Source organism: Lutra lutra, chromosome 7 (assembly GCF_902655055.1).
Source record: "Lutra lutra chromosome 7, mLutLut1.2, whole genome shotgun sequence".
Taxonomy (NCBI): domain Eukaryota; kingdom Metazoa; phylum Chordata; class Mammalia; order Carnivora; family Mustelidae; genus Lutra; species Lutra lutra.
This window is the reverse complement of record NC_062284.1, coordinates 59,853,208-59,878,130: the sequence shown is the minus strand read 5'-3', so window position 1 is coordinate 59,878,130 and position 24,923 is coordinate 59,853,208. Positions and strand designations below refer to the sequence as shown.

The 24,923-nt window shown below is 51.9% G+C and overlaps 1 protein-coding gene across 1 annotated transcript; it reads left to right on the top strand.

The window, feature by feature from the left end:
* The first annotated feature begins 477 nt into the window (after positions 1–477).
* Positions 478–22,014, top strand: BMF (Bcl2 modifying factor). The gene is given in 7 exon segments (XM_047737821.1): positions 478–542; positions 544–599; positions 986–1,030; positions 1,033–1,113; positions 3,264–3,560; positions 4,992–5,152; positions 17,980–22,014. Coding segments are annotated over 7 exon segments (807 nt in total). The 3' UTR covers positions 18,082–22,014.
* Positions 22,015–24,923: the final 2,909 nt, after the last annotated feature.

The window sequence follows — 24,923 nt, the reverse complement described above, 5'->3', positions numbered from 1 at the left end:
GCGCATGGAGTTTATTTCTGACGCGCTAAGCAGGCGGGAGGGTGCTTTGCCACCAGGCCGGGATCCCCAAGGGCCCGCACCTTGCACTCGGTGGACGCCGCCAGCCGCGTCTAAATGCTTCCGGACTCCTCCTCCCCTCCCGTTCTGGACGCTCCGTAATTATTCAGTCCATTCCGGAGAAAGAGAAGACAAAAGTCACTTTGGCGCCCCCTCTCTCCCTTCTAATAGGACTCAGGGACTCTCGGCCGCTTCCCGAGCTTGCATTAGGAACAGAATCTGCGCGGACTATGGCGCACCAATTGCGTTTCTGACGGGAGCCGGAATTTCGCTCGGCCCCTTGCAACGTTTCCAAGGGAAGGTTCGTACATTCGTGACCGTCCCTGGCAGCCACCCAGCCCGGGACTTGGGGCTCCACTCGCCATTGGCCAGCCGTGGGCGTGACGCGCCGGAGGCGGGGCCTCATCAGCTGTTTGCGGGATGCCCCGAACGGGCGTATTTTGGAAACAATACCGCGCGGTGCACAGTGGCCTCCTCCCGCGCCAGCCAGCCAGCTGCCGCCGCCGCCCCTGCCCGCGCCTCCCGCCACCCGCCTCAGTCCGGTGAGCGCGCGGGAGGCCGGGGACCGGGCGGAGTTGGATCGCAGCTCCTCGGAGAAGTGGGGAGAGGAGTCGTGCTGCGCATGGGGGCCCGGGAAGGGTTGGGCTGCGGGCGTCTGGGGTGACCATGAAGGACTGGAGCGCTGGGGTGCGGGAACGGGGTGCAGAACCCTCATCTAGGTGCGCTGCTCCACGAGGGAACTTGGGGGTAGCAGCATTTCAGACAGCAAGGAGTTGGGTCCAGGTGGGCAGGGGAACCTGTGGTTCACTGCTGAGCAGACCTGGGCTCCCGAGAACGGCCGGGCCTCTGGATCTGACTTTGGGGTAGGACAGGGAGTTGTGGGGCGGCCAGCCTCCCTGCGGAGTCTGAAGGCTCCTCTCCTTAACAGCTGGGCTCTTTCCCTCCTTCCCAATTGCGTCTGGGCGCCAAGCCCCTGAGTGCTCGTCACGCTGGACCCTGGCACGGAGCCCTGGCATCACGATTCGGAGGCTGAGACTCTCTCCTGGAGTCACCCAGGTCTGCTGTGTGTCGTGTGGGTGCGTGTGTATGAATGTATGTGTGCGTTCCCAGATTTTAACTCCTATAGAGGTTCAGAGTGCCTGGCTCCTGTCTTCTCCTGGGAGGAGGAGTCTTAAGTTCAGCATCCTTGTTACAGCCATTGGGGGCTGGAATGGCTCCAGCGGGCTTTGGTTCCCCTTGCTAGGAATAAAGCCTTCCCAGGCTGTGCTCTCAAGAAGTGTGCTCCTCCTACCAGTTTGGACGTGACCTCCTCAGCTCAGGCAAAGGGGAGAAGAGGGTCTCCTTACCCTACCCCAGTTTACCTTTGACTTTGCCCAGGACCCCTTGGAAGGCTCCCACCTACAGAAGAGCCACCTGCAGTTCCTGTGGAGAATGGGTAGGGTCCCCAGGGCTTGCAGAGACACACCCTATGGCTACATTTCCCCCACAGTCCAGTCCAGTCCAGGCAAGGGCTGAACTTTGGGGCTTTGCTGGGAGGGGGAGGGGGAGGTGACAGGCTTCAAAGGAAAAACCAAGACAATGACTGCTGCTTGTGATTCGCTTTGGTGGGCCCCTTTTTAGTCTGGGATTGCCACCTTGCAGAGAAGAGGCTGAAGGGCAGGAGGGGAGCCCCTGCCAGGTAACTGGCAAGACAGCACTTGGTCCTTTTAACCGGAAACTTCGTTTCCTGGTGCTGATGAGCTGAAGATCTCCTCCCCTCTTTTGGGAAACACTTTCCAAAGAACACCATGTGCCTGTTTTGCCATCCCAGCCAGCGTCTCCTCACTCACCAGGGAAGAGGGGAGAGATGGGATCAGAGAAAGCTTGTTGGGATGGAGAGAGGGTTGAAGCAAGCACCTCAGAGACAGCTCGAATTTAGGGAAGCCAAGATTCTGAATTTAAGTGAGATTCCTTTAAGTACTTTACCAACCCACAGACCATTTGGCCTGTTCTTCAAAGGCAAGGGACTGGGAGACAGAATTCCCATGGGCTCTCTAATTGAATCTGGCAGTGACAAACAGTATCTCTATATCCTTAACCATTCAGGTAGCTGCTGCTTCTGTTGCCCCAGGGACCGTAACAGAGTGTGTGTGTGTGTGTGTGTGTGTGTGTGTGTGTGTGTGTATAGCTGTGTTGGGAGCTCAAGATGCTGGGTGGCTCCCAGCTCATATTTCCAAAAGCCGTCAGGTAGAGCAAGAGGAACTTCTTTATCACCAAGAAACTCCTCTCGACAACCTGAGTAGTATAGAGGCAGTGAGTGAGGTCACAGAAAGAGGGCTGAATTTCACTTCCTTCTGTGAGGAAGGTTATACCAGTCTCAGGTTCAGCGCTGACAGGAATGGTAGGCTGTGGGGAAAGAAGATTGAAGTCATGGGCCCTAGTGAGTAGGCTGAGCTGGGGGAGGCTGGCCTCACTGCCTGGTGTTGGACCTCCCCTGTAGGCCAAGCTGCTGCTGTGCTGGGAGGGCAGTGACTAACTTGGGTCTTTCTGCCCTCTCTCCCAGGACACACGCTTACCACACCGTGGAGCCTGTTTGTTGTGTTGAGCAAGCAGGGGGTGGAGACCAGAGTAGATGGGCAGCTGGGCGGGGCTTAGTGGGTTTGGAGGGAACCCCAGCAGCCCTAGGATTGCTGGCTTTTGTTTTTTTGCTGCCCAGCCAGAGCTCAGCTCAGACGGAGATGAGAGCTTGGGTGGTTACTCTTCAGGGAAGTGAGTGAGTGAGTATGTGTGTGTGTTGGGGGGGGGGTGTTGTGAGCGTGGTGTGTACTGCCCGTCACAGCACCCTCTGCCCTCCCACAGCCACTCACAGGGTCTAGTCTTGTTGACATTTCCCCAGGTGTCCTGCATGCTTGGAGCAGTTGATCATACCCCTGCTATTGCTCAGAGTCAACAGCAGTTAGACTTCGTGACCTGAACCAGCCTGGGTCAGAAGAAAAGGCCCAGGCGGTGTGGGGGGGGTGGCTCTGGGAGGGCCCAGGGCTGAGGTATGGCGCACCCTTGGACAGTGAGGCCATGGTAGTTCTTTATCACCGGTTGTCTGTCCTCAGTACCTGGCCCCGCTTCCCCAGATAAGAAGGGGAAGCAGGAAAGAAGAAAGGGGAGGAGAATCCTTCAGGCTTGGCCCAGGGAGGAGCAGCATCCCAGAGGCCCGCCTTGCACCCTAACAGGGGAGATGGAGCCACCTCAGTGTGTGGAGGACCTGGAGGACGACGTGTTCCAGCCAGAGGATGGGGAGCCGGGGACCCAGCCTGGGAGCTTGCTCTCTGCTGACCTGTTTGCCCAGAGCCAGCTGGACTTCCCCCTTAGCCGTCTGCATCTCTTCCCTCTCACCCACTGCTGTGGCCCTGGGCTTCGACCCACCAGCCAGGAGGACAAGGCCACCCAGACCCTCAGTCCAGCCTCCCCGAGTCAGGGTGTCATGCTGCCTTGTGGGGTGACCGAAGAACCCCAGCGACTCTTTTATGGTGAGTGCTCTTAGCCTCAAGACTCCTCCCATAGAGACTGGGGGAAAAGAGGGGACTTCCCCTCCTCAGACCTGCACTTTGTTATTTCCTTCCCCAAATTGAACAACAGGGGCTATGGATTCCTCGACTCTTGTCACTCTGCTTCTCTGCTTGGTATTGCTTTTCACCTGTGCTCCTCGGGCACCAAGAAAGGCAAGTGGCGATGCCATCATTTCTGCCTTTTTGTCCCTTTCTGCAGGGATCTTTGGGGCCATGGTGTCTTTTGGGGTTGGAGAGAGGGTACCTAGCCTTGGGCTTGACATCTTTTTGTGTTCCTGGGAGTGATATGTCTTCCATACATTGGCCAATGTGGCCCCAGAGAAGGTTGGGGGATCTATGACTCGCTGATGACACTGAAGGGAAAAACCCAGCCCTTTCTGGAAGGGAAGGTTCCTGAAGGCAGAAGGTGTCACTTGGGACTTTCTGTGCTTGGAAGGGGAACTAGAGAAAGGTTGGGCTTGCTGGGGCTCAATGCCAGCACAAGGACAGTTTGCAAGGCTCAATCAGACAAGACCCCTTCATTTGTGGGCTTAAGTGGTTTGTTTTATGAGTAACGTGCCCTCCTCTGGTGATGGAACAGGGTCAGACACTCAGTCCGCTTTCTTCTTTTAGCACAATAGCTTATGGAGGGAGGGGAAAGGTTCGGAGGCTGTCTTGCTAGGTCTGAGGGAGCCTATCAAGGAGACGCTGCAGTTATTCCCAAGGGAGCTGCCCAGTAATTCTTTGGGGAGGCGGGGAAGATGGATACGGCGGGCTGCAGGGAAGAGGGAACAGAAGGAGGAGGTGGGCGGGCACCCCTAGCGGCAGCTCACTTGCCAGCACTTGGGTAGGGCGCAGCGCTGGTCTCGAGGTCTTGTGGTCTGGCCTGGGGCTCCTCCAGAGAGGAACTTGGTTACCCAGTGGGTCTGAGGAGTTTTCTCTCCCTAGTTTTAGCACCACTGCCCAGAGCTTCAGGACCTGGGACCAGCCAGGAGGAAAAATTGAAGGCACATTTTGGTTTTCTCTTTCTCCTGTCTTGCTTTGCTCAACCCAGGAACTCTGGAGAGCTGCCTCCAGAGCTTTTCCAGAGAAGAGCTTCAACCTGCTACTGCATGAAAAATAAATTGTGGTCCAGCATAGTTTGGTAAATAAAGACAGAAGGCTGGCGGGCTCCCGCACACATAGTAGTCCTTTTGCCCTGGCCCTTCCTGGGAGTGGAGAAAGCTAGGACCTTTCCCTCCCTTTGAGCATCGGCTTTTAGATGCTTGGGCAGCAGGCAGGTCGGGCTGTCCACGTCTGGAAGTGTGTCTGATCAAGGCCTCAGGCCCCCCAGGCCTCAGCCAGGAGTGGTAGACACGGGGTGGATGGTGCAGTTGTGGAGAACACTGAGATGTGGGCCCTCTGTCTTTGCAGGCAACGCTGGCTACCGGCTCCCTCTCCCTGCCAGCTTTCCTGCAGGCTTGCCCCTCGGGGACCAGCCCCCTGAAGGGCAGTGGCAGCATCGAGCAGAGGTACAGATTGCCCGAAAGCTTCAGTGCATTGCAGACCAGTTCCATCGGCTTCACATGCAGCAAGTAGGCATGGGGGCTTGGGGCGGGGTGGGGGGGAGAGTCTGCTGGGGCTGGGGGTTAGGACCTGCCTCAGCAACTCGGTCTCTGCCAGGCCCCATGGAGATGGTGCCAGAGTTTTGGCCTTGGCCACTGTGAGTCCCATGAACCAGCTGGGCCCAATTGGCTGAGCACTCTTGCTATCTCTGAGCTCCAAGTTGGTTCTCTGCCCTCTCTGAGCTCAGGCTTCCTAAGAGCGGTTTGTCCAGCGGTTTGTCAGGAAGCGCTACCATCTCTCCTGGGGAAACGGGGTGGCTTTCTGCAGCCAGCCTTGTGTGACACGGTGTGTCTGCTTGAGGCCAGGTTGGGAGACTGTCCCTCTCAGACCCAAGGGGAAGATTTTCAGGCTGCTGCAGTGCAGACAGACAGTCGGACAGTTGGGGGGGTGGGGTGCCTGACTTGAGGTGTGGTGGGAACCGGGTAACCAAGGCCAACCAAGGCTGAGGGATGGGCCTGAATGGGGGAAAGTGGTGGAACCGGTTGTAACCTGACACTTTCCAGCTGGGGAGGCTGCTCCTCATTGTCTCTGTCTGGGAACTGGGACCTGGGACTCTGGAGAGCAGTACCTCGGATAGTCTCTCCAGATTGGCGGCCAGGCGCTTGGCCGGCAGCCTGGCACTGGCCCCGCCGGGGTGGAGCATCGCATGTCCACTGAGCATGTGGCAGTCCATCAACAAAGGCGGCGGCTGGCAGGCTCGTGCTGGGGGAGCCCTCCGTGCCACGGCTGGAGGCTGCCCCACTCTGCAGCCAGCCTCTGTCTGGGCCAGCCTCTGGGCACTTAACCCCTCCTCTCTGGGCTGGCTTTCTGGATGGCTGCCAAGGCAGGGAGAGGGGCCCAAGGCTGAATCCGTGCTTGGACAACCACCACAGGAGCAAAGCTGGAGAGGAACATAATCCCTGCCTCGGCGGCTGTCCTGGCTAGTGGGCTGTGTGTTTGTGTGTATGTGTCTAGAGTCAAGAGAATGAATAACTCATCACGATTGGGCAGACCCTGAGTTTAGATGGGTAACTTTAGGTGATCAGATGGGTTTGACTAAAAGGCCAAACCATTGCCAATGCCAAGGGAGAGAGAAGTTATCTTTTGGCCACCTGAGAACAGACGATTGGGGGTTACATATGGTTAGCGCCTTCTGCCAAGGAGTTCTGAGGGAAATCTGGGGCTAGACCTGGTCCTGGCTGGCTCTCCCAGTCCCTTAGTGATCTGGAAGAGAGGGGGGCCCTATTCTTAGGTGATAAGGCAGCCTAGCTTCCTCCGTTGGCCCCTCACTCCAGTCCCTAGTCCCTCCTTTGATTGTTTTCTGGAAACTTGGCTTCGAGTCTCCTCTTCATTCCATGTGTGGGCTCACTGATTCTGGATTTCCGTCTCTTGGCCTCCTCCCTCCCCCATTCACTCTAGCCTGGTTGTACAGGCCTATGGCTGAGACCAGCTCAAAGCTTCCAGTCCCCATGTTGGAGCTGCTGGAGGGCACAGTGGCTGTGGTTCTCCCAGATCCATCTAGAGGGCTGTCATTCCCAGTAGACCTGATCTCTCTCAACAGTTGTTTCCCAGAATATTCGTACATCCATTGGTGAGCCCTCCGTAGGCTTGGGAGCAGGCTGGGAAGACAGGACTAGAACATAGCCCAGCACCCTTTCTTGATGACTCAGTCCTGAATGGGAGGAGGCAGCCCTCATCTGAAGAGCTGACCTGTTCTTTGCTGCTTGGCACCATTTCCCAGTCCCGGGCTCCCTTTTTGAGGGTATCTTTCAAGCTATCAGCTAGAGCTATCCCAGCCTGGGAGGAGGGGCAGAGCAGCAGCCAAAGGAGAAGCACAGAGAATCTCCCCTGTGGTGGTCTACACCTCACCCCTGCTGGCTCCTGAGTTCCCTGTGTCCCTCTGTCCCTTACCCTCCTGCCTGCTGTCTACTCCTGTCTCACAGTCTCAGGAGGCCTGTTGGCTAAGCCTTTCTAGCCCAGAGCCGGTTTTCCCAAATTTTCCATTACAGAGAACCAGGCTTTTTGTCTGTGGAATCCTCTTTTTTTTTTTTTTTTTTTTTTAAGATTTTATTTATTTATTTGACAGAGAGAGATCACAAGCAGACGGAGAGGCAGGCAGAGAGAGAGAGAGAGGGAAGCAGGCTTCCCGCTGAGCAGAGAGCCCGATGTGGGACTCGATCCCAGGACCCTGAGATCACGACCCGAGCCGAAGGCAGCGGCTCAACCCACTGAGCCACCCAGGCGCCCCATGTCTGTGGAATCCTCTTGCTTTTAACCCTGTCCTCCCCACTAACCCTGCTCACAGACCTTCTACAGGAGCTCATGCTGCAGGAAGGGCTAGGATAATGGCCACAGGTCTCTGGCACGCAGAGGAACTTTCAGCAGCTAGCTTTAAGAAGTGAGTCATTTTCTGACCCTGATTATGACATAAACCACAGTCTAATATTTCATATCTAGAAGGTACTGTTGTGGCTCCTATATCCTTTTCTTTTCTTTTCCTAGTCCCTTCCTCTGCAGGCAGGGACACCAAGGTGCTAGGAAGAAAGTGGTTTAGGATTAAGTCTCTAGACTTTGAGTCCAAAGTCCAAAAGCCCAGTTTTAAACACCAGCTCTACCACCCACTAGCCATCAGGAAGGCACTTGACCTTGTGAACTCTACTCCTTCTCTGTAAATTAGAGCTAACACCCCAGAACATTATTGTGAAGATTAAGTGAGAAAATACCACTGAAAGTTCCAGGTGTAACACAGTAGGTATTCTTTAATGTGGGTCTCCTATTGTCTATTTGGAAGCCTGATCATCCCTCATATTTGTTCTTATCTGTTCACTGTGCATTTCCCACGCTTCCCATGAGGCTGCTTCTTAGCAGCACTGCCTTGCCTGAGCTCCCCTCCACCTGCCATGCACAGAGAAATCGGTGTCCAAGCTGTTCACTTGTGGGCCTTGGCCTTGTATATTTCTCCTTAAAGAAGGATGGTCATCCCCTGTCGTTAGAGGCCGAGTTTAGGGAGCCAGGAAACACACCTAAGAGCCAGTAAGGTGTTGAGAGGGCTTGGCTATTTCCTTTCTCCTCAGACCTGGGATGGTGTCCCAGGGCCAGACAATGGCCATTGGTCCCTGAGTCCTGTAGGGAGTGTGAGTGTCTGCTTTTGGTCCCTAGTTACGGACCTCAGTTACTCTTTTTCTGTGTCAGGGGAAAACTTCTTCCTAGGAGATATGGAGCCGAGGGGGTGGGGGGTACTGTGATGGGGTAGTGCATTGTAGGATGGCATTATGGCAAACCGAGTACACCAGCATGACCCCAATTCAAAATGTTGCAGATACCACTGGATGTTGGACCTCAATTTTTTGCCAACCACATACTTAGTGATCAGTTCAGGCTGGCTCCTCTGGATGGAAAGGCAAGAATTTGAAGGCAGAAGATCAATGTCCGTGAGGTGCTTTTTGTTGGCTCTGTGGGTCTCCAAAGCAGTAAGAGAGTCAGAGGCTGGATGCTTTGAGATAAAAGCCCTTCCCAACCTGGTCACACGCCCCATCTTTCCTTGACGGGGTTGGGAATGGAATGTTCCTCTCTTTTTTTAATATGTACATTTTATTTGTTTATTTTAGAGAGAGAAAGAGTGGAGGGGCAGTGGTGGAGGGAGAGAGACAAGCAGACTCTGCTCTGGGCGCCAAGCCCAATGTAGGGCTCAGTCTCATGACCCGAGATCATGATCTGAGCCGAAATCAAGAGTCGGACACTCAACTGACTGAGCCACCCAGATGCCCCTGGAATGTTCTCCTCTTTGTTCCTCTGCAGCGGGTGACCTGTGGTGATCTGCTGATCACAGCCTACCTTCACTCAGGCTCTGTGAAGGCACCCTGGTATTTCTGTGTCTGTCCAGCTTCTACAGTGAAGAGCAGGTGCAAGTTTGCTTCCTCACTGTGTTTCTGGGTTGCTCGGGTCAGAAGGTGTGGGTTCTAGTAGAAACTCCATTCCCCTTGCCATGGTCTTCTCCAACATGGGCCTAAGAATGGACAGTAGCTGCTATCCCCTCCTCTTAGAAATGTCTCCTATCCCAATGGCACCATTTTGAAATTGATGGGGCAATGTTAAAAAGCCAAGAATCCTAAAAAAAAAAAAAAAAAAAAAAAAAAAAAAGCCACTATAGACCATTGAGTGAGCAAAGCTACAAGAACATTGGAATTCTTTGAGTTGGAAATGACTTTTTCACTTGGACCAGGAGTGGCTTCATTCTGAATAGTCAGATTTGGAAATTCCCTGAGTAGTAATTAGACTTTCTGGAAAATGAAATCTGAGGAAAATGTTAGCCACTCACGAAAAACTATTTTTTGTGGCAATATCACAGAAAAGATCCTAGACTTAAAGGCAGATCTGGGTTTAAATTTCCACCTCTGGTCACTTATGAGTTCTCTGTCTACAGGCAAATCATTTAACTTCTTTGAGCCTCGATTTCTAATAGTTACCTAGCAGAGCAGATATAAAAGCCCAGTAGAGATTATAATATATATAACTATTAAGGTGTGGGCAGCTTAATGCTTGGAGAAATGTGCCAAAAGATGATTTTAGGATTTTGCTTGGACCTGCCTTTATAGTTCTTAGGGAACTTGCTTGGAAGTTGTACCCAGAGTGGTGTTTACATCTGCCAACAGCCTGGATCCTTTGTTTAGGGGGCCCTTGACTGCTTCCTGACCCTTTGGGCTCCCCTCCTTGTTGCTGAGTGGTTTTGGGGGCTCAGACTGTGGCTAATGAGGTTGTTCAGGCCCTAGAAGTGGCAGCCCTGGGCAGGAGCCCCAGAGATTCACCTCAGAGTGAGAAGGTCCCTGTGGGGCCAGCCTCTGTTCCAGCAGTGGGAGATCTACCTAGGAGGGTGCCTGGGGAAGAATGAGGCTGGGGGAGGGGCTGTGGAGGGCCGCTGTGCGTGAGAGCCAGGCCGGGGCTTGGGGGCCCTGTGTTTGCTCTGTGGCTGGCTCTGTTTATATCGCTCACTATATTTAGCTTCTGAGTCATCAGCGTGGCTGACTGGAGGCCGAGTTCCCCACACAACTTTGCACCTGACTACTCTCTCTTCCAGGAGAAGGGCCTTGTAGTTCCAGATAGTTCATTCTCTCCTCACCAAGCTAGGCCTTGGGGATGGGAGTGGGTTTTGGTTTTTTTTTCTTTCTCCTTAGGGGAGAAGGGGGGGTGATGGGAGGAGGAGTGAGAGAGGCACTAGAAAAGAAGGATGAAGAAAACCTTCTGGTTTGTCTTTTGATCGTGTCTGGTAACTGAGAGGGCATGTTCCATGACCAGAATGAGAACAGTCAGTATATGTGGTAGGGAGGAGGGTCCAGCCTTCGTCCATGCTTAGCTTACCTTGTCCTGCCTAGGGAACTGGCCCCGGGCAGGACAAGAACAGCCAGCTGCCAAGGCCCCAGTTTGGGAGTCAGAGCTTTGGGGGCTCCTTTTCCACAGTCTTGGAGCCCCGCAGATCTGCTGCTCCTCAATCTCCTGTCTCCTTTACCTTCCACCAGAGCACACACACCAGGATTCCTTCCTGAGTTCTGAAGAAGTTGTCCAGTAGCTCAATGGAGCAGTTGTCAGGCTGAAGGAGCCAGAGCCATCCCTGTGGGAAGTTGGGGAAGGGCCCCAGGAGTTCTAGCCTCCAGAGGCTCTGGGGGTATGGTTGGTGCACACAGCCCTGTCTCCCAGCCCCCGTGGCTGGAGCCAGTGGCCTGCAGTTGCATTAGAGGAAACCCTCCTGTCTTCCACTGACACCCAGCCAGCCCTGAGCTACCCTTTCTTCCCTGAGAAAGAGATGGGTGTTACCATCATGGCAGCCAGTGGCCTCCGGGTCCTGTTAGCACTGCTGGCTGCCCTGAGGAAGCTCTTGGCCAGGGATATATTTTTTTTCTTTTCCATTTTGCCACATCACTTGTTCCTCTAGCATCTGGGTCAGAAAGAAGCCTTCCAGTGGGCCACTGAACACAAGATGCTGCTCTGTGAGTTTCAGAATCCGTTGCTCAGCTTGGCAGCCTGGAATTCTAAGCCCAACAGCCTCTAGCTGTCTTGGCCCATCTCAGAGTGAAAAGTCAGGGATTTCCCCAGGACTTTATAAGTCTGTTTAGAAGTTAGCACTCCTGGGGCAGGCGCTCTGAGGGAGAAGATGTTGAGGGAAGTGCTCAGTGAGGTTAAGTGGGGCACAGGTTTCCTTGTCCTCCCCATGGGAAGTGATCTGCTCTTCACCGTAACCAGACACATTGCTTTACATGAATGTCTCTCATTAGATCACCACAGTAATCTCGTGCCTCTGGATCCTGTTATCCCCATTTTGTAGGACACTGAGGCACACAGAGGAGACAGCATGGCCAAGTTAGGTTCTAAGTGGCTATGCTAAGAGCCATGTGGATCTGACTGATCCTCAAACTGTGGTCTTCCCACAACCTGTCTCTGCTTCCAGGCACCCCCCCCCCCCCCGGAAGATAGGAGCATGAGGGAGCACCCACTACTGCCCTGACCTGCCTCTATCTCCCATAAAACTTACTTCTGTGCTCTTGTTGTCTTCCGTTCAGACTGTAAGATAATTGAGGACAGTTGACATCTTGCTCCTCTTTGTATCCTTCGTGAGTCTTAGCTTGGGTCCTTGATAAAAGTGCTTATTTGGGTGCTTGATAAGAGCTTGCTGAATTGAACAAAAACATCTTCTCAACTTCTTTCAAGTGGAATTTTCCTGATGTCTCTCTTATCTCTGTGTTCCTGTTCTCGGTGGCGTGGCGAGGCTTTCTCCCTCAGCCTCGGCCAGGGTGGGTTTGGACTATGATGGCTAAGGGAAAGAGGCGGGAAAACAACTCCCTGCAGAACAGGGGATAGGAAATTCTTCATTTGAAAGAAACCAGGTGTAGTTTCAGAACATGATCTGAAGTTATAATTTCAGAGCAGTTTTGCTTTATTTCTGTTTGATTTTCGGTTAGCTCTGCCTCTGGAAGGTTTATTTTTTTCTGGTCTACAGCATCCTTACTAAATAGTTAATGATCTGGAAACAATGTCTTTAAACATAGTAGGGGAGTGGCTCAGTGGCTATTCTCTTTGAAAAGTTAGAGCTACTTGCCATGATGTGAATGAACACACTGTAACACTTTGCTGGAAAAACCTAACTCTGGAGTCAGAAGTCAGAATAACCTCCCCCCGCCCATCTAACGTGCTTGGGGGAATATTTCCTCCCCATCTGTACAATGGGATCGACAGAACGTGTACTTCCTGTGTTCCAGATGTTTGTGAAGGGAAATAGGAAGATAGGAAGGTATGAAATATTATAAATTGCTGTCTTTTTTTGGTAAACTGGCAGGGATCTTTTTAAGCCTAGCTACAGTATAGGCTTGCTCTTTGCTCTAGTTCTTCGGGGGTGAATTAGCTTTCGCTGGAGCATCTGGAACATGGGTGACACACAAAAGCCCCCAGAGGGTGTGAATTGGATCCAAGGGGAGAAAGGCAGAGGGAGATTCTTATCCAGTGAAGGGAGGGAACACTCTTTGTGCTGAGGGTAGAGGCCACGTGGGATGAAACAGAGTTTGATTTGTGTAATCCAACCTTGTCAGACACCACAGCCAGCTCTTAAAAAAAAAAAAAAAAAGAAAAGAAAGAAAGAAAAGAAAAGAAAAAGAAGAAGAAAAAAAGCCTTTTACTAGTTGGGCCTCTCCCTAGGCAAGAGGCCGATCCTATCACATCAAGTACATCCTTAGACCTGGCCAGACGTCAGTCGTTGTTGGCCTTAGACAAGTGGGTTATCTTGCAGGGCTGACTTTTCTGTAGTTGGCTCAGTGTACACTTGATGAGTACCTACTGTGTACCCTTGCATGCTCCCCGTTACACAGGACGTGTGACTGTGTATTCAGTTGCCATGCCTTGTACACAGTAGGGGTGACTCGAGCCCTTGTTAGCTGGATCACCTTTGTGCCCTGACCATAGCAAGAAACTGGGATGGAGAAAGAAGAGCCTGAGGTCTCTGTCTATGCTCTCTTAACTGAAGAGGATACTCTTTTTTTTTTTTTTTAAGATTTTATTTATTTGTTTGACAGAATCAGTGAGAGAGGGAACACAAGCAGGGGAAGTGGGAGAGGGAGAAGCAGGCCTCCCACTGAGCAGGGAGTCCTACTCAGGGCTTGATCCCAACATCCCGAGGTCATGACCTGAGTCGAAGGCAGGCGCTTAATGACTGAGGCACCCAGGCGCCCATGAAGAGGATATTCTTATCCACCATGTCGGATCCCATTCTCTTGGGGCATTCACCTCTATTTTTCCCCCTATGCCTTGGTCCTACCCTCTCAGCTCTCAGTTGGAGGCCTTCTGGTGTAACCTTCAATTCCCAGCAATTTCCTATCCCCTGTACCTCAACCTCCTGATCCCGAAGGGCACCCTGACTGTGCATTCCTAGAACCCCCACTTGTTGCAGTTTCCCAGACTTAGAAGGCTGCTCAAGCTGAGTCTAGGAGAGCTGGCCACTGCTCTGGGGGTTTGCACTCCCTGAGCTCAGGTTCTGTGCCCTGTGCTTTGCCAAGCACCTAAGCATCAGAGGCCAAGCCTACTCTTTCCTGCTTCTCTCCTCCTTCCCCGTTCCTCTGCACCTTCTGCTAGAAGCATCCATGTTCCATGGCAATTGGGTGTCTTTGTGTACCTCATCCTTTTCACTGAATGTTGATTTCCTTCCTCCTTACTGTTTCTCTCATCGACCTCCCTTCATGTCCTTTTTCTTTCCTTTCTGGTCAGGCCCTTTTGTTTAATTTTTTTTTTTCAATATTGTATTTATTGTTGTTCCTCGTAATCAGGACATTTGTTGATAGTTTTGGTATGAGGCAGCTTGGTTGAGGAAGAGGGCCTTTTGGGGGCTGCCCTGTGGCAAGAGAAGGCTGAGTGGAATTTATGTGGCATCTGCTTGTGCCCAGAGCAGGGGCTCCTAAGGCTGAGGACCAGTTACCAACCAGGCTGTGTGCTTGCTGGTCTCGTGGCTGCCGCACAGCCAGCTTGACTCCTGATGGGACAGCCTGGTCTCCCGGCACAGCCAGACCCTCCAGTAGGCTGGCTGGATTTAGCCATTGGAGCTCGGAGTTGTAATCCTGAGGGTAATTGTGGATGACAGACTTCACTTTACAAACCTTAGGGTTGGGAAGCACCTCAGTGGTTTCCAAATGCCTGTCTGTGGCCTGGCTGCCTCAGAACCACCTGGGCAGGGTTTACCTCGGGCTTGGCCAAGTCATCATTCTGATGGGAAGAGATTGAAAGAGACTGAGGAAAAAAAAAAAAAGACCCAGTCATGAAATGTTTTCCTCTAGGCTATAGGATCACAAGTGATTTTATTTTCTTCTCTCTCATTTCTTGTGTTTTCCAATTTTTCTACTGTTAACATGTATTACTTTGATGACTAAAATATACCATGAATGTTACTTCTGATTTTTAAAATGGCACCCTGGGGCGCCTGGCTGTCTCAGTCAGTGGAGCGTGTGACTCTTGATCTCTGGATTGTGAGTTCGAGCCCCACTGTAGGTGTAGAAATTACTTTAAAAAAAGAAAACCTTAAAAATAAATAAACAGATAAAAATTTTAAATGTCACCCAGAGCATTTGTTCAACGTACAAATTCCTGGGCTGCTTCCCCGGAGATTCTGACGCAGTTGGTCTGGGTGGAACCCTGGGACTCCATATTTATAATAGCATGTCAGCAGATTCTGTGACGTGGTCAGGTTTGGGAACAACTGATCTCATACCGTGCCTGCATTTCTCCTATAAGGGAAGTGAGGACTCACAATCAGGATGGTGGGAAGCCCCTGCCTACAGCCAGGTCCTCTGATTCCCGGCCCAGGGAGCCTTCCTTGCTGATCCATGCACCCCAAGGCCTGTCACAGACAGATGCATGGGGCTTGGGTCCTTCCCAACGGTGGGCCTGTGTGGCTTGCCTTTGTCTCCCAACAAAACCAGAAGTGGGATTGGCCCAGGCCACAAATTATAGAATTATGATCTCCCTTCCTTGGCTATTGGGCTATTTTGATGCAATTTAGAGAAGGGGAGGAGAGAGGGTCTGCTTTGGCATAAAGAAAGGTGTATGGTGGCATTCAGAGAATAATGATAATGGGTAAAGCCATTGCTCTAGGACCAGGTTGGAATTCATCCAGTCCCTGCCACTTGGTAGCCTTGTAGCTGATTTATTGTACTCTTTCAATGTTCTCATCTGTAAAATGGGGATGATGGTATAAAACAATCTCATAGGGCTGTTGAGAATGGCCAAACGAGTTTAATATGTCTCCAAGTCACTTTGGGATCTTGTTAAAAATGCACATTCCGATTCAGTAGATCTTCATTTCTAGTAAGTTCCCAGGGGATGGCAAGGCTGCTGGTCCACGGACCCCACTTTGAGAAGCAAGGATGTAGAACACTCAGAACAGAGCCTGGCACACTCAGTGTTACTATTCTTGTATGATTGCGGTTGTTATTTATTGTTGCTTGGTCTTTTCAAACAAGCACCTGAGAAGACATGGAATTCCAGCAGATGGGCCTCTCCAGGGACCAATCTTTTCCTGGATTTTCCGCCACAGGACCTTTGCACCTGTCCTGGGCAGCAGCTGGGGGTGGGAAGCAGGAGGAGGGGTGCCCTGCCCAGCTGCTGCAGGCAGGTCTGAGAGCCTTCAGGTTTTGCAGCTGAGTCCTTTTTCACGCTGCTTTACTCTAACCAGATTTTGTTAAGCCGACTGTCTTTCCTCTTTTTACTCATCTTTGTTTACAAAACACAAGGAAGCCATCAGTCTCCTGCCACAGTCTGCCAGGACTCCTCTGTGGCACACCCCGATTTCCCCTCCTGGCAGTGGCCTGGGCTCCAGCTTTCTGGGTGGTTTTCCAGCCTCCCTTCCTCAGGGGCTAGGGGCTCGCTGTTGCCCCAGACAGAGAGGGGCACTCTGTTCACCTGCCTCAGCAGGGCCCTGACGTCAGCCTCAGTCTGCAGGTCACCTCTCCCCCCTTAGTGGCCCAAGGCCAGCAGGGAATTGGGGGGGGGGGCAGGAACACAGAACCAGCACGGTTTCCTGGGGCAAAGTCCAGGAGGCCAAGGCCAGCTGCCCCCACAAAGCTCCAAGGGTGCAGGCGACATGAGCTCATTTCATTCTGCCCCTGACTTAGCCTGTCCTCTTCATCAGAGAGGCAGGGGCTGGGGCACTGGTTAAAGAGAACACAAGGAGGGCCCAGCTCTGCTGTCAGTTCACCGGGAGCTGCAGTGAGCCCGGTCCAGCCCGTGCTGGCTTCTTCCGGCACGCTGGCTTTTTATTCCCCTATCCACTGAGGACCCCGTGGAGAGGGCCCCAATGCAGTCCTCCTACCCTGGCAGACAAAGAAAGAACAAAGACCGCCTCTTCCAGCACCCCAGTCCTCTCTGGTGGAGGGAGGAGGGGCTCCACTGGCCCCTGGGAAAGGGTACCTGTGTGGGCGGGGCCCCAGCCCCAGTCCTGTGAGCCCCTGACCCCTGACCTTTGCCCCCAGCTTCCCTGCCTGACAGTAGGACCTGGGATAACCTCCAGAGAGTAGTGTGCATTCTTTGTTTTTGTTTTGTTTTCAAGTATGTTCTTGCTTAACGTTTAATTGGCTCCAGTCAGTAGGAAAGTGCTCCAAGAGGGATTATTTATGGCTTACTGTCAAGAGCAGCTATAAAAAGGGCAGCAGCAAGCTGGAGATGCTGGGAAGGGAGAGAGGGCGGGCGCACAAGTGTGTGTGTGTGTCTCTGTGTATGCGTGTGTTTGCACTGGATGAAATCAGATTTTTGCTGCCTCAGCAGTGTGGTTTAAATTGAAGATTAACCCTTTGACCTTCACAGTGTCAAATCACTTGCAGATGGAGGCTCCCCCTCTTTCCCCCTTGTTCTCTGTGTTACTTTGGAGTTGGGGGAGTGAGGGGGGCACCTCTTCTCTTTCTTTCTGAAGAAAGTTTGTTGTTCATGCAGCTGAGGTTTGAGGGGCTCAGGAGCCAATCTGATTAAAAGCAGCACTTGGCTAAACTCTGGAAAATCCAGCAAGCAGGGGAAAAAGTTTAATCCTCTTGTGCACAGTGCATAAAGAGCCTGGTCTTTTCTTTTTAATGTTAAAACTGCCATTGTTGTCTTTCTCCGATTGACTTATTTCGCTAAGCATGATACCCTCTAGTTCCATCCACGTCTTCGCAAATGGCAAGATCCCTGATATGAGGGAGAGGAGATGCAACATGGGGGGTTGAGGGGGTAGGAGAAGAGTAAATGAAACAAGATGGGATTGGGAGGGAGACAAACCATAAGTGACTCTTAATCTCACAAAACAAACTGAGGGTTGATGGGGGGAGGGGGTTGGGAGAGGGGGGTGGGGGTATGGATATGGGGAGGGTATGTGCTATGGTGAGTGCTGTGAAGTGTGTAAACCTGTCGATTCGCAGACCCGGACCCCTGGGGATAAAAATATATGTTTATAAAAAATAAAAAAAATTATTAAAACAAAACAAAACAAAAAACCATAATACATTGTTATTATTTTTGCTATGAAGTTATCTTTTAAAAGCAATAAAAATAAAAGTCTCTATATAAAAAAACAAAAACAAAAACAAAAAACTGCCATTGTTTTTGGAGAACTCAACTATCTCTCCCTCATCACCACTCTTCTCATCAACCCCCTACTCCGATTCCCCCCTCCTCTCCCCAGTTTGCTGTCCTGATAGGATTAAAGTGTTCCCCCCAGACAACCTCCATCTAAACTTTTATTGGGAATGATAAGGACTTGGGAGTTGTGGAGGCTACAGGCTACTTTTAGGAATTAACTTCTTTTTTTTTTTTGCCTTTTCAGCACCAGCAAAACCAAAATCGGGTGTGGTGGCAGATCCTTCTCTTCCTACACAACCTTGCTTTGAACGCAGATGAGAACAGGAACGGGGTGGGTCCCAGGTGAGGCTGGGCCGCCCTCTTTGTCCAGGGCACCATAGGAAGGACGTCGTCGAGGACTGACACTCTGTCTTGTGAAGTTGATTGTTGCTGTTTTGTATTTGCATTTGCCAAGTTTCTCTTCCGTGTACATAAGACATACCCTACACGGGACTTCTTTCCCCATTCAGGACCTCGACCAGGAATGAGGGCCTTTGTCAAACACTGTTGAAGCGGAGGCTGATGGGTCTGTGGTGTGGGACCTCCCAAGGGCTCTGACAAGTCGAGTCTTCAGTGAGTGGTTGTTAAAGATAACCAGGTAGTGATGTTCTCCAGCCAGTGGATGTACTTTTCCCACAGCGGCTTGGTTAAGAAATAGGAGACTGGATTAGACTCCTGGTCCCGCCAACGCTATCAGCCTTCTACCATGGACGGGCCCGAGATCTGCCAGTCACACTGCTTTCATTCCCCAGGGCCTCGGCCAGGGGCTTTCCAGCTGAGCATGGCAACTTCCACAAGGCCAGTCAGCCAGCTCCATATCTGGGTTCTCCTTTGGCCCAGCCAGTGCCAGCCCCAAGGGCTCAGGGATTCTGGCCCAGCCCCTGTCATCTCCAGCAGACCTCAGGGAGGGTTGGGTTTCTCCAAGGACCCCTCAAATGTGCCGCAAAATGAACCAAACTTCTGGGTAGGCCTCGAATCTTACTTGCTCCCGCTCAGAGGCCCAGCGTTGGGCCCGAGGTGCTGGACCCCTGCTACCTCTGGCTGCCTGAGGATGGTTGGGTATCCACGACGGATGAGCCAAATAGCCAAGGAACATGCCATAACTAGCAGCTTGTGCCTTCGTCAGCTCTTCTTTCAAAAGACCCAGCCAACAAACTGGTTTCCTCCCCTCTATCTGCGCACTCTGGGGCACGAAGGGCAGGATTACAGCGGGGCTGGGGAACGTAGGGGCCATCCCACTTGTGAAAATCAGCCTGAGAGGAACCCAGAGCCCTTGGCTTCCTTGGAAACAACATACCTCCTCCCACTTCTCCCCATTCCTTTTCCATACCTAGTGGGATACAGGAAGAAGCCAGCTCCATGGCTTTGTCAGCTGAAACGTGTCTTTTAGAGTGACAGACAGTGGTTAGAGTGTGGAATCATCAAAGCTGGGTACACATTTCCTGGCTTCCTTCAGCTTCCAGGGAGGCCAGAAGGGCGTGCTCCGGAGCTCAGTGGACTCATAGCTGCCTCTGAACTTCCCTTCTCAACCTGCTATGGCACTAATAGAGAGAATTGAAAGCAGCAAAGCCGGCAGCTGTGATAGCAGATGCGGGGAATCTGAAAAGACACAGGGAATCTGTTAACCAGACACTTTGAAATTAAATTATAATTTTTGCCTATGTAAGAAAAGGTAACATTGGTGCTAACATGAAGCAAGGCCCAAAGAAAAGGTGGCTTCCATGGGCAGAGAAGACCTCAGGGCTACCCAAGGAAATCAGAGGAGTCCAAGTAGACTCTCAAATCTAAACAAGCCCAAGCTTCTTCAGTTCTATAGAGAGGAGGTCTTCAGGAAGCATTCATCTACTGGATGTACAGTTGGGCAGGTTGTTCACTGCATAAGGGCACCTGCAGAAGAAGGTAATGGAAGCTAAAATTCAGCTCATGCTCTACCCTCCAGGCTATATGCCCTAGTTTGGGGCTATGTCTGCTCAGAAGAAGGGGTGCCTTTCCTAATTTGCACAAAGGTGCCATATGGGCTCCCAGTGGCCCTGAGATGCAGGACCTCAGACTGTACTTTAGCCTTTGTTTTCTTCTGTTTGGATGTTCTGGAGGTATTACCTCTTCTTGGCTAGAATTCTATTCTCAGGGTATATACCATGGTTTGTCTGCTAAGAAGAAGGGTTCCTGCTTACAAGGAGGAGCCCAGGGAACAGGTGAAGACCAGCTCCGGGACACGCTGACCGTTGTGAAATCCAGCCTTCTTTGCGTGTCTCCACTCTGTTTTCGGATGTGCATTGGACATGTGCCGTTTTTTCCCCTCTTCTGGACCAAGGCAGTGACAGGCAGGTTGCTGGTGTATTCCCAATGGCACACAAGAAAACCAGGATGATTTCTGCTAGCCACTTTGAACCCCACTTAGCGAACTTCCCACTGGAGCTGAGTGAGAGAACAAATATATGGTCCGGGGCCTCAATGCAGAGGCAAAGCCATCAGCTTCAGAGATCTTGGAAGGCCCAGGTAAAATGTCCTGTGGCCTGCCCTAAGAAACTGAGCCCAGAGTTTGACAAGCCCACCTGAACACTGAGCCTGGGGCCAGGTGGACAGTGATCTGACTGCACTGTTTCCATCTTATGGGAAGCCAGGAACTAACTCACTGTCCTAAGCAAGCTGGGGCACAATTTAAAACCCCCCTCCTTCTCTCTTGCCCCCAAAACACACAGGAGGTAAACAGCCCCTGGAAGGAGAGAGGTTCCTCCTGGCTGGCTGGTTTTAATTGGCCTAGTGATCTAGACTGGCCCCTTCCCCCTCTGCCTGGTGACTTGGTCTGAACATTCCTCAAGTCCAGCCTCAGGAGACATTCCCTCCCTCTGGGCCCCCTTCCCTCATCTCCAGCCCCCACCCCTCATCCCCCATCCCCCAGAGTTTGGTCGTCTCTAGTTAGGGGGTGGAGAATCAGATTTGGAGGGAGGGAGACTCTGACCCAGCTCCTGACCTGTAACCAGCTGAAGACTTGTGGAGTTTTTGTGGTTTGCTGAGGGTGAGGGGTGGGTGAGGGGCTGGAAACCTCCCTCTCATTATAGAAAAGCCCTGGAGGGAGGAAGCCTGATATTCAGCCCTTCTAACTCAGAACCCTAGAGTTTCTGGAAGCTGGTAGAAGAAGCAGGCCAGACATCTGACTCCCTTAGTGAGTTGGAGGACCTGGGGTGGCCTCTCTGCCTTTGCCTGCTTCAGATGTTGGCTGCTGGAGAGCTGTCCCCATGGCCTTGCTTAGTGCAAGGGAGAGAAAGATCACCTCCCAGTGACCTCCCCAAGCCCTGAGGGGTGTGAGTCCGTTTCCAGAGCTTACATGTCAGGCGTTCTCCAAACACTCGGAGGGGCCCAACTGACCTGTCTCACTGTCCCCAGTGGCCCAGGCTCATCCAAGGGTGATTCCAGCCTGGGCATAGAAGGCAGTGGGGGGTGGGGGGTGGGCAGTATTATTTGAGATGGTCCAGCCACGGCCTCCAGTTGGGGCTGGAGAGCCACTGTGCCTGCCCTGGTCAGCAAGGAGCAAGCACACTGAGAGCTGGCAAGCTTGTGTCATTTGGTGGACTTGATGAAGAGGGGCTACGGAGAGTGGAGAGCAGCAAAAACAAAACGACTTCTGCCTCCACTACTCTGCAGGGCTTCTGGGAATCCGCATTCAGCCCAGGCTGCAAGAAGCTGCAAGGCCCTCTGGGTACAGGCAGGTCCTTGGTGGGATGCTGGACCTTGGCTGGACTTGGTCCAGGAAGGGGTTAACTTGTCAGCCCTTCGAAGCCTCCTGGGCACACTGTGGGCAGGGGGCACCTCAGCCTGTGGGGACTTGGAGCTTCACAGGAATAGCACAGAAAGCCAAGCTCTTCCACAGATAAGCCCGCCTTACAGGCCATGGGAGCTGGGAGCCAGCAGCCGGGTCTTCCCCGCCCCGTCACTGCACCGGTAGCCAGTGCCTCTCCCTGCTCTGTGAGCATCGCCCAGCGGGCCACCCCCTCCCTGGGTCCACAGGGGCTGTGAGGGGGAGACCCAGTGAGAATGTAGCATTTTGTTCAGCCCAGATTAGCTGTCCTGGGTTCTAGGCACTCTGCCTCTGGGAGAGAGACAGGGAAAGAGAGGGAGGGGAATGGGGATCCATTAACCTGTACAGAATATTTGGCTTTCTGTTCTTCACATGCATGTATGTGTGTGTATATTCTCCCCCATCAACTGGTACAATTTTTAATAAAACTTTTAAAGCAAAGCTGGTCTTTCTTTTTCAAGGTGTGATAAAACTCCAAGGGGATCCCTTAGGGAATTAGAGACTCCTGACTAGTTTCTAGCTGCTGTTCTGAGTTAGCCCTAGGCTCCCTGCTTTTGTCAGGACTTCCTGTCCCCTCTGGGAGTGGAGAGGAGCTGTGCTGACCTCACAGTTAGCAGCACTGGAGAGGCCCCATGAGGTGGAAAGACCGGGGCTTTGAATCCAGACTTAGATTTGGATCCGGTTTCAGTGTCCACCAGCTGAACGATCTTGGGCAAATGATGTCCCCTCTCTGAGCCTACTGCTTTTCCATGAGTACGTGTCAGCAACGCTCGTCTGCAGAACAGAGGGGAAGGGCAGAGGCCCTCAGTGGGGGCAGCCTTGGTGACCCCAAAAATGCCTAGGAGCCCCTCTACAGCCCATCCTCCTGTCCTGTGTCTAGCTGGTCTTTGGCTTCCTTTTATCAAGGCAGCATCTCAGGAGGTGTGCTGGTTGGAGGGGGGCTTGCATTTCTTTGTGGATTAACAAGGTGTCTGAATCAAAAGGGTCATTAAAAGCCCTTGACAGAATTCTGAAAATCCTCGGAAAAAGCCCCACTTCTGGTCCTGTGAGCAGTGAACTGCAAGCTGAAGGGCGAGGTCGCCTTATCCGTGCGGGCTCCCTGTGATTTAGGAGGCCTTCTGCTCTCCAAGGGCCAGCTTTGGACCCCAGTTCCTACCCTCACAGATAGTGGGAGCTTTCATGTCAATTGCCGTGCCTGGCCTCTTCTTCTTCTTTTTTTTTTTTTTTTAAGATTTTATTTATTTATTTGACAGACAGAGATCACAAGTAGGCAGAGAGGCAGGCAGAGAGGGGTGGGGAGGAAGCAGGCTCCCCGCTGAGCAGAGAGCCAGATGCAGGGCTTGATTCCAGAACCCTGAGACCATGACCTGAGCCGAAGGCAGAGGCTTAACCCTCTGAGCCATCCAAGTGCCCTGGCCTCTTCATTTTTTAAAATAGTTTATTGATTTTCTTGATTTGAGAGAGAGAGAGTGTGTGAGTTGTGGGGTGGCAGAGGGAGAGGGAGAAGCAGGCTGCCCCCTGAGTAGGGAACGATCCCAGGACCACAGGATCATGACCTGAGCAGAGGGCAGATGCTTAACCGACTGAGCCACCCAGGCGCCCCTTATGGCTTCATTTTATGCATGAGTAAACTGAGGCCCAGAGAGGGGATGTAATTTTCTCTTCAGGCTTTTTAAATAGCTGAGTCAGTCAGAGGGGAGCTAACTCCATCCGCCCAGGTTTCCATCTGGAAATAGCAGTGCTCTTGCCCAGATCTGCAGGGAAGCCAAAACTCATCTATTTTTAATGCCAAATAACTGCCTCTTGTCCTGTAAAACATGGCACTTCTGACCACTCTATATTTGGACAGAGAGATTTATTTTTACTGGAGGGCGGTAGAAGCGGGGCCTGGTGCCACATCCGGGTGTTATTGTACATTGCACGTGCTGGGTTGTAGTTGAGCCCATTAAGCAGCTCCTCTGAAGTACTCGGGGAATTAGTAGGTAATTGGTGAGAGGAATGTCTTTCAAGTCATCCGCCGCTACTTAGGGCAAGGCTGCACTCAGTTGCCCAGGCTAGAAACCTCAGAGCTCACCCTTGTCCCACCTCTCCCTCCCTCTCTCCCTCTCTGATCCCTCCAGAGGAAGTCCCTTGAGATGGTAAAGGCACAACTGCCTAAGTCTGAACCCCGGCTCCGCAGCTTACCAGCTAAGTGGCACTGGGCAGGTCATAGTCTCCCCGTGCCTCAGTTTCCTCATCTGTAAAAGGAGATTAGTACCTACCTCATCGGGTTGCTGTGAGCATTAGACGTGTGAATACATATAGGAGGCTTGCAGTAGTGCTTGGTACATATTGAGTTTTCCATAAATGTTCACTGTGAATATTATTAATAATATTATTGCTTTTATTATTTTTATCTGTAGGCAGCTGATCCATAAGCTCCGAGCATTCTACTTAGAAGGGTCTCTCTATTTTTAAAAAATTTTTATTTATTTGTTTGTTTGAGAGAAAGAGTGTGTGTGTGTGTGTGTGTGTGTGAGCACAAGTGGTGGAGAGGGAGAAACAGACTCCCCACTGCGCAGGGAGCCCAATGTGGGGCTCGATCCCAGACCCCCAAGATCATGACCTGAGGCAAAGGCAGAAGAAGCTCAACGGACTGAGCCACCAAATGCCCCTCAGAAAGGTCTTTTGCACCAATCCTCTTACCATCTCTCCACATCATCTTCATATACCTCTTCACCTGGACAACTGCAGAGTCCCCTAACTGGTCTCTTTGCCAGCCCCGTCCCTCCCACAGCATGTCCTCGGCCACCAGGAGAACTTTCTACAAGACAGACCCACTCCCACCACTCCCCACTGGAAAAGCTGCCGTAAGGGATCAAGTCCACATTCCTTAGCCTGCCTCTCCCGCTACTCCCTTGTATTAATATTCCATATTTGTCTTCTTGTATTTGCATTCTGCACAACAAATTATCTCAACAGTCAGCAGCTTAACCACTAACATTTATTATTTCACAGTTTCTGTGGGTCAGGGCTTCAACACTCAAACTGACAGTTTTGTGTTGAGAGGCTAATATTAAGGTGGGGATTCCCGGATTCCAGAGCACCCCTTTAATTTCCATGAAGTCAACTGTACAAGCCCAGCAGCGGGGCATGGGGAGGGAAAGGGAAATGTAGTAAGGATACAGTGCGGCAGGTGGGTCTCCTGCCCTCTAATCAGCGAGCACGTGCCTGGACTGAGTGTGACACGGGACCATGCATGACAGCCCTTTCCTGGCCTCATATCACACCAGCATCTTATCACACCCAGAGATAAGTTTTCCTGGTACAGGATAGCCCTAAATGTCAGTGATTTCCTCCACTGCTCCACG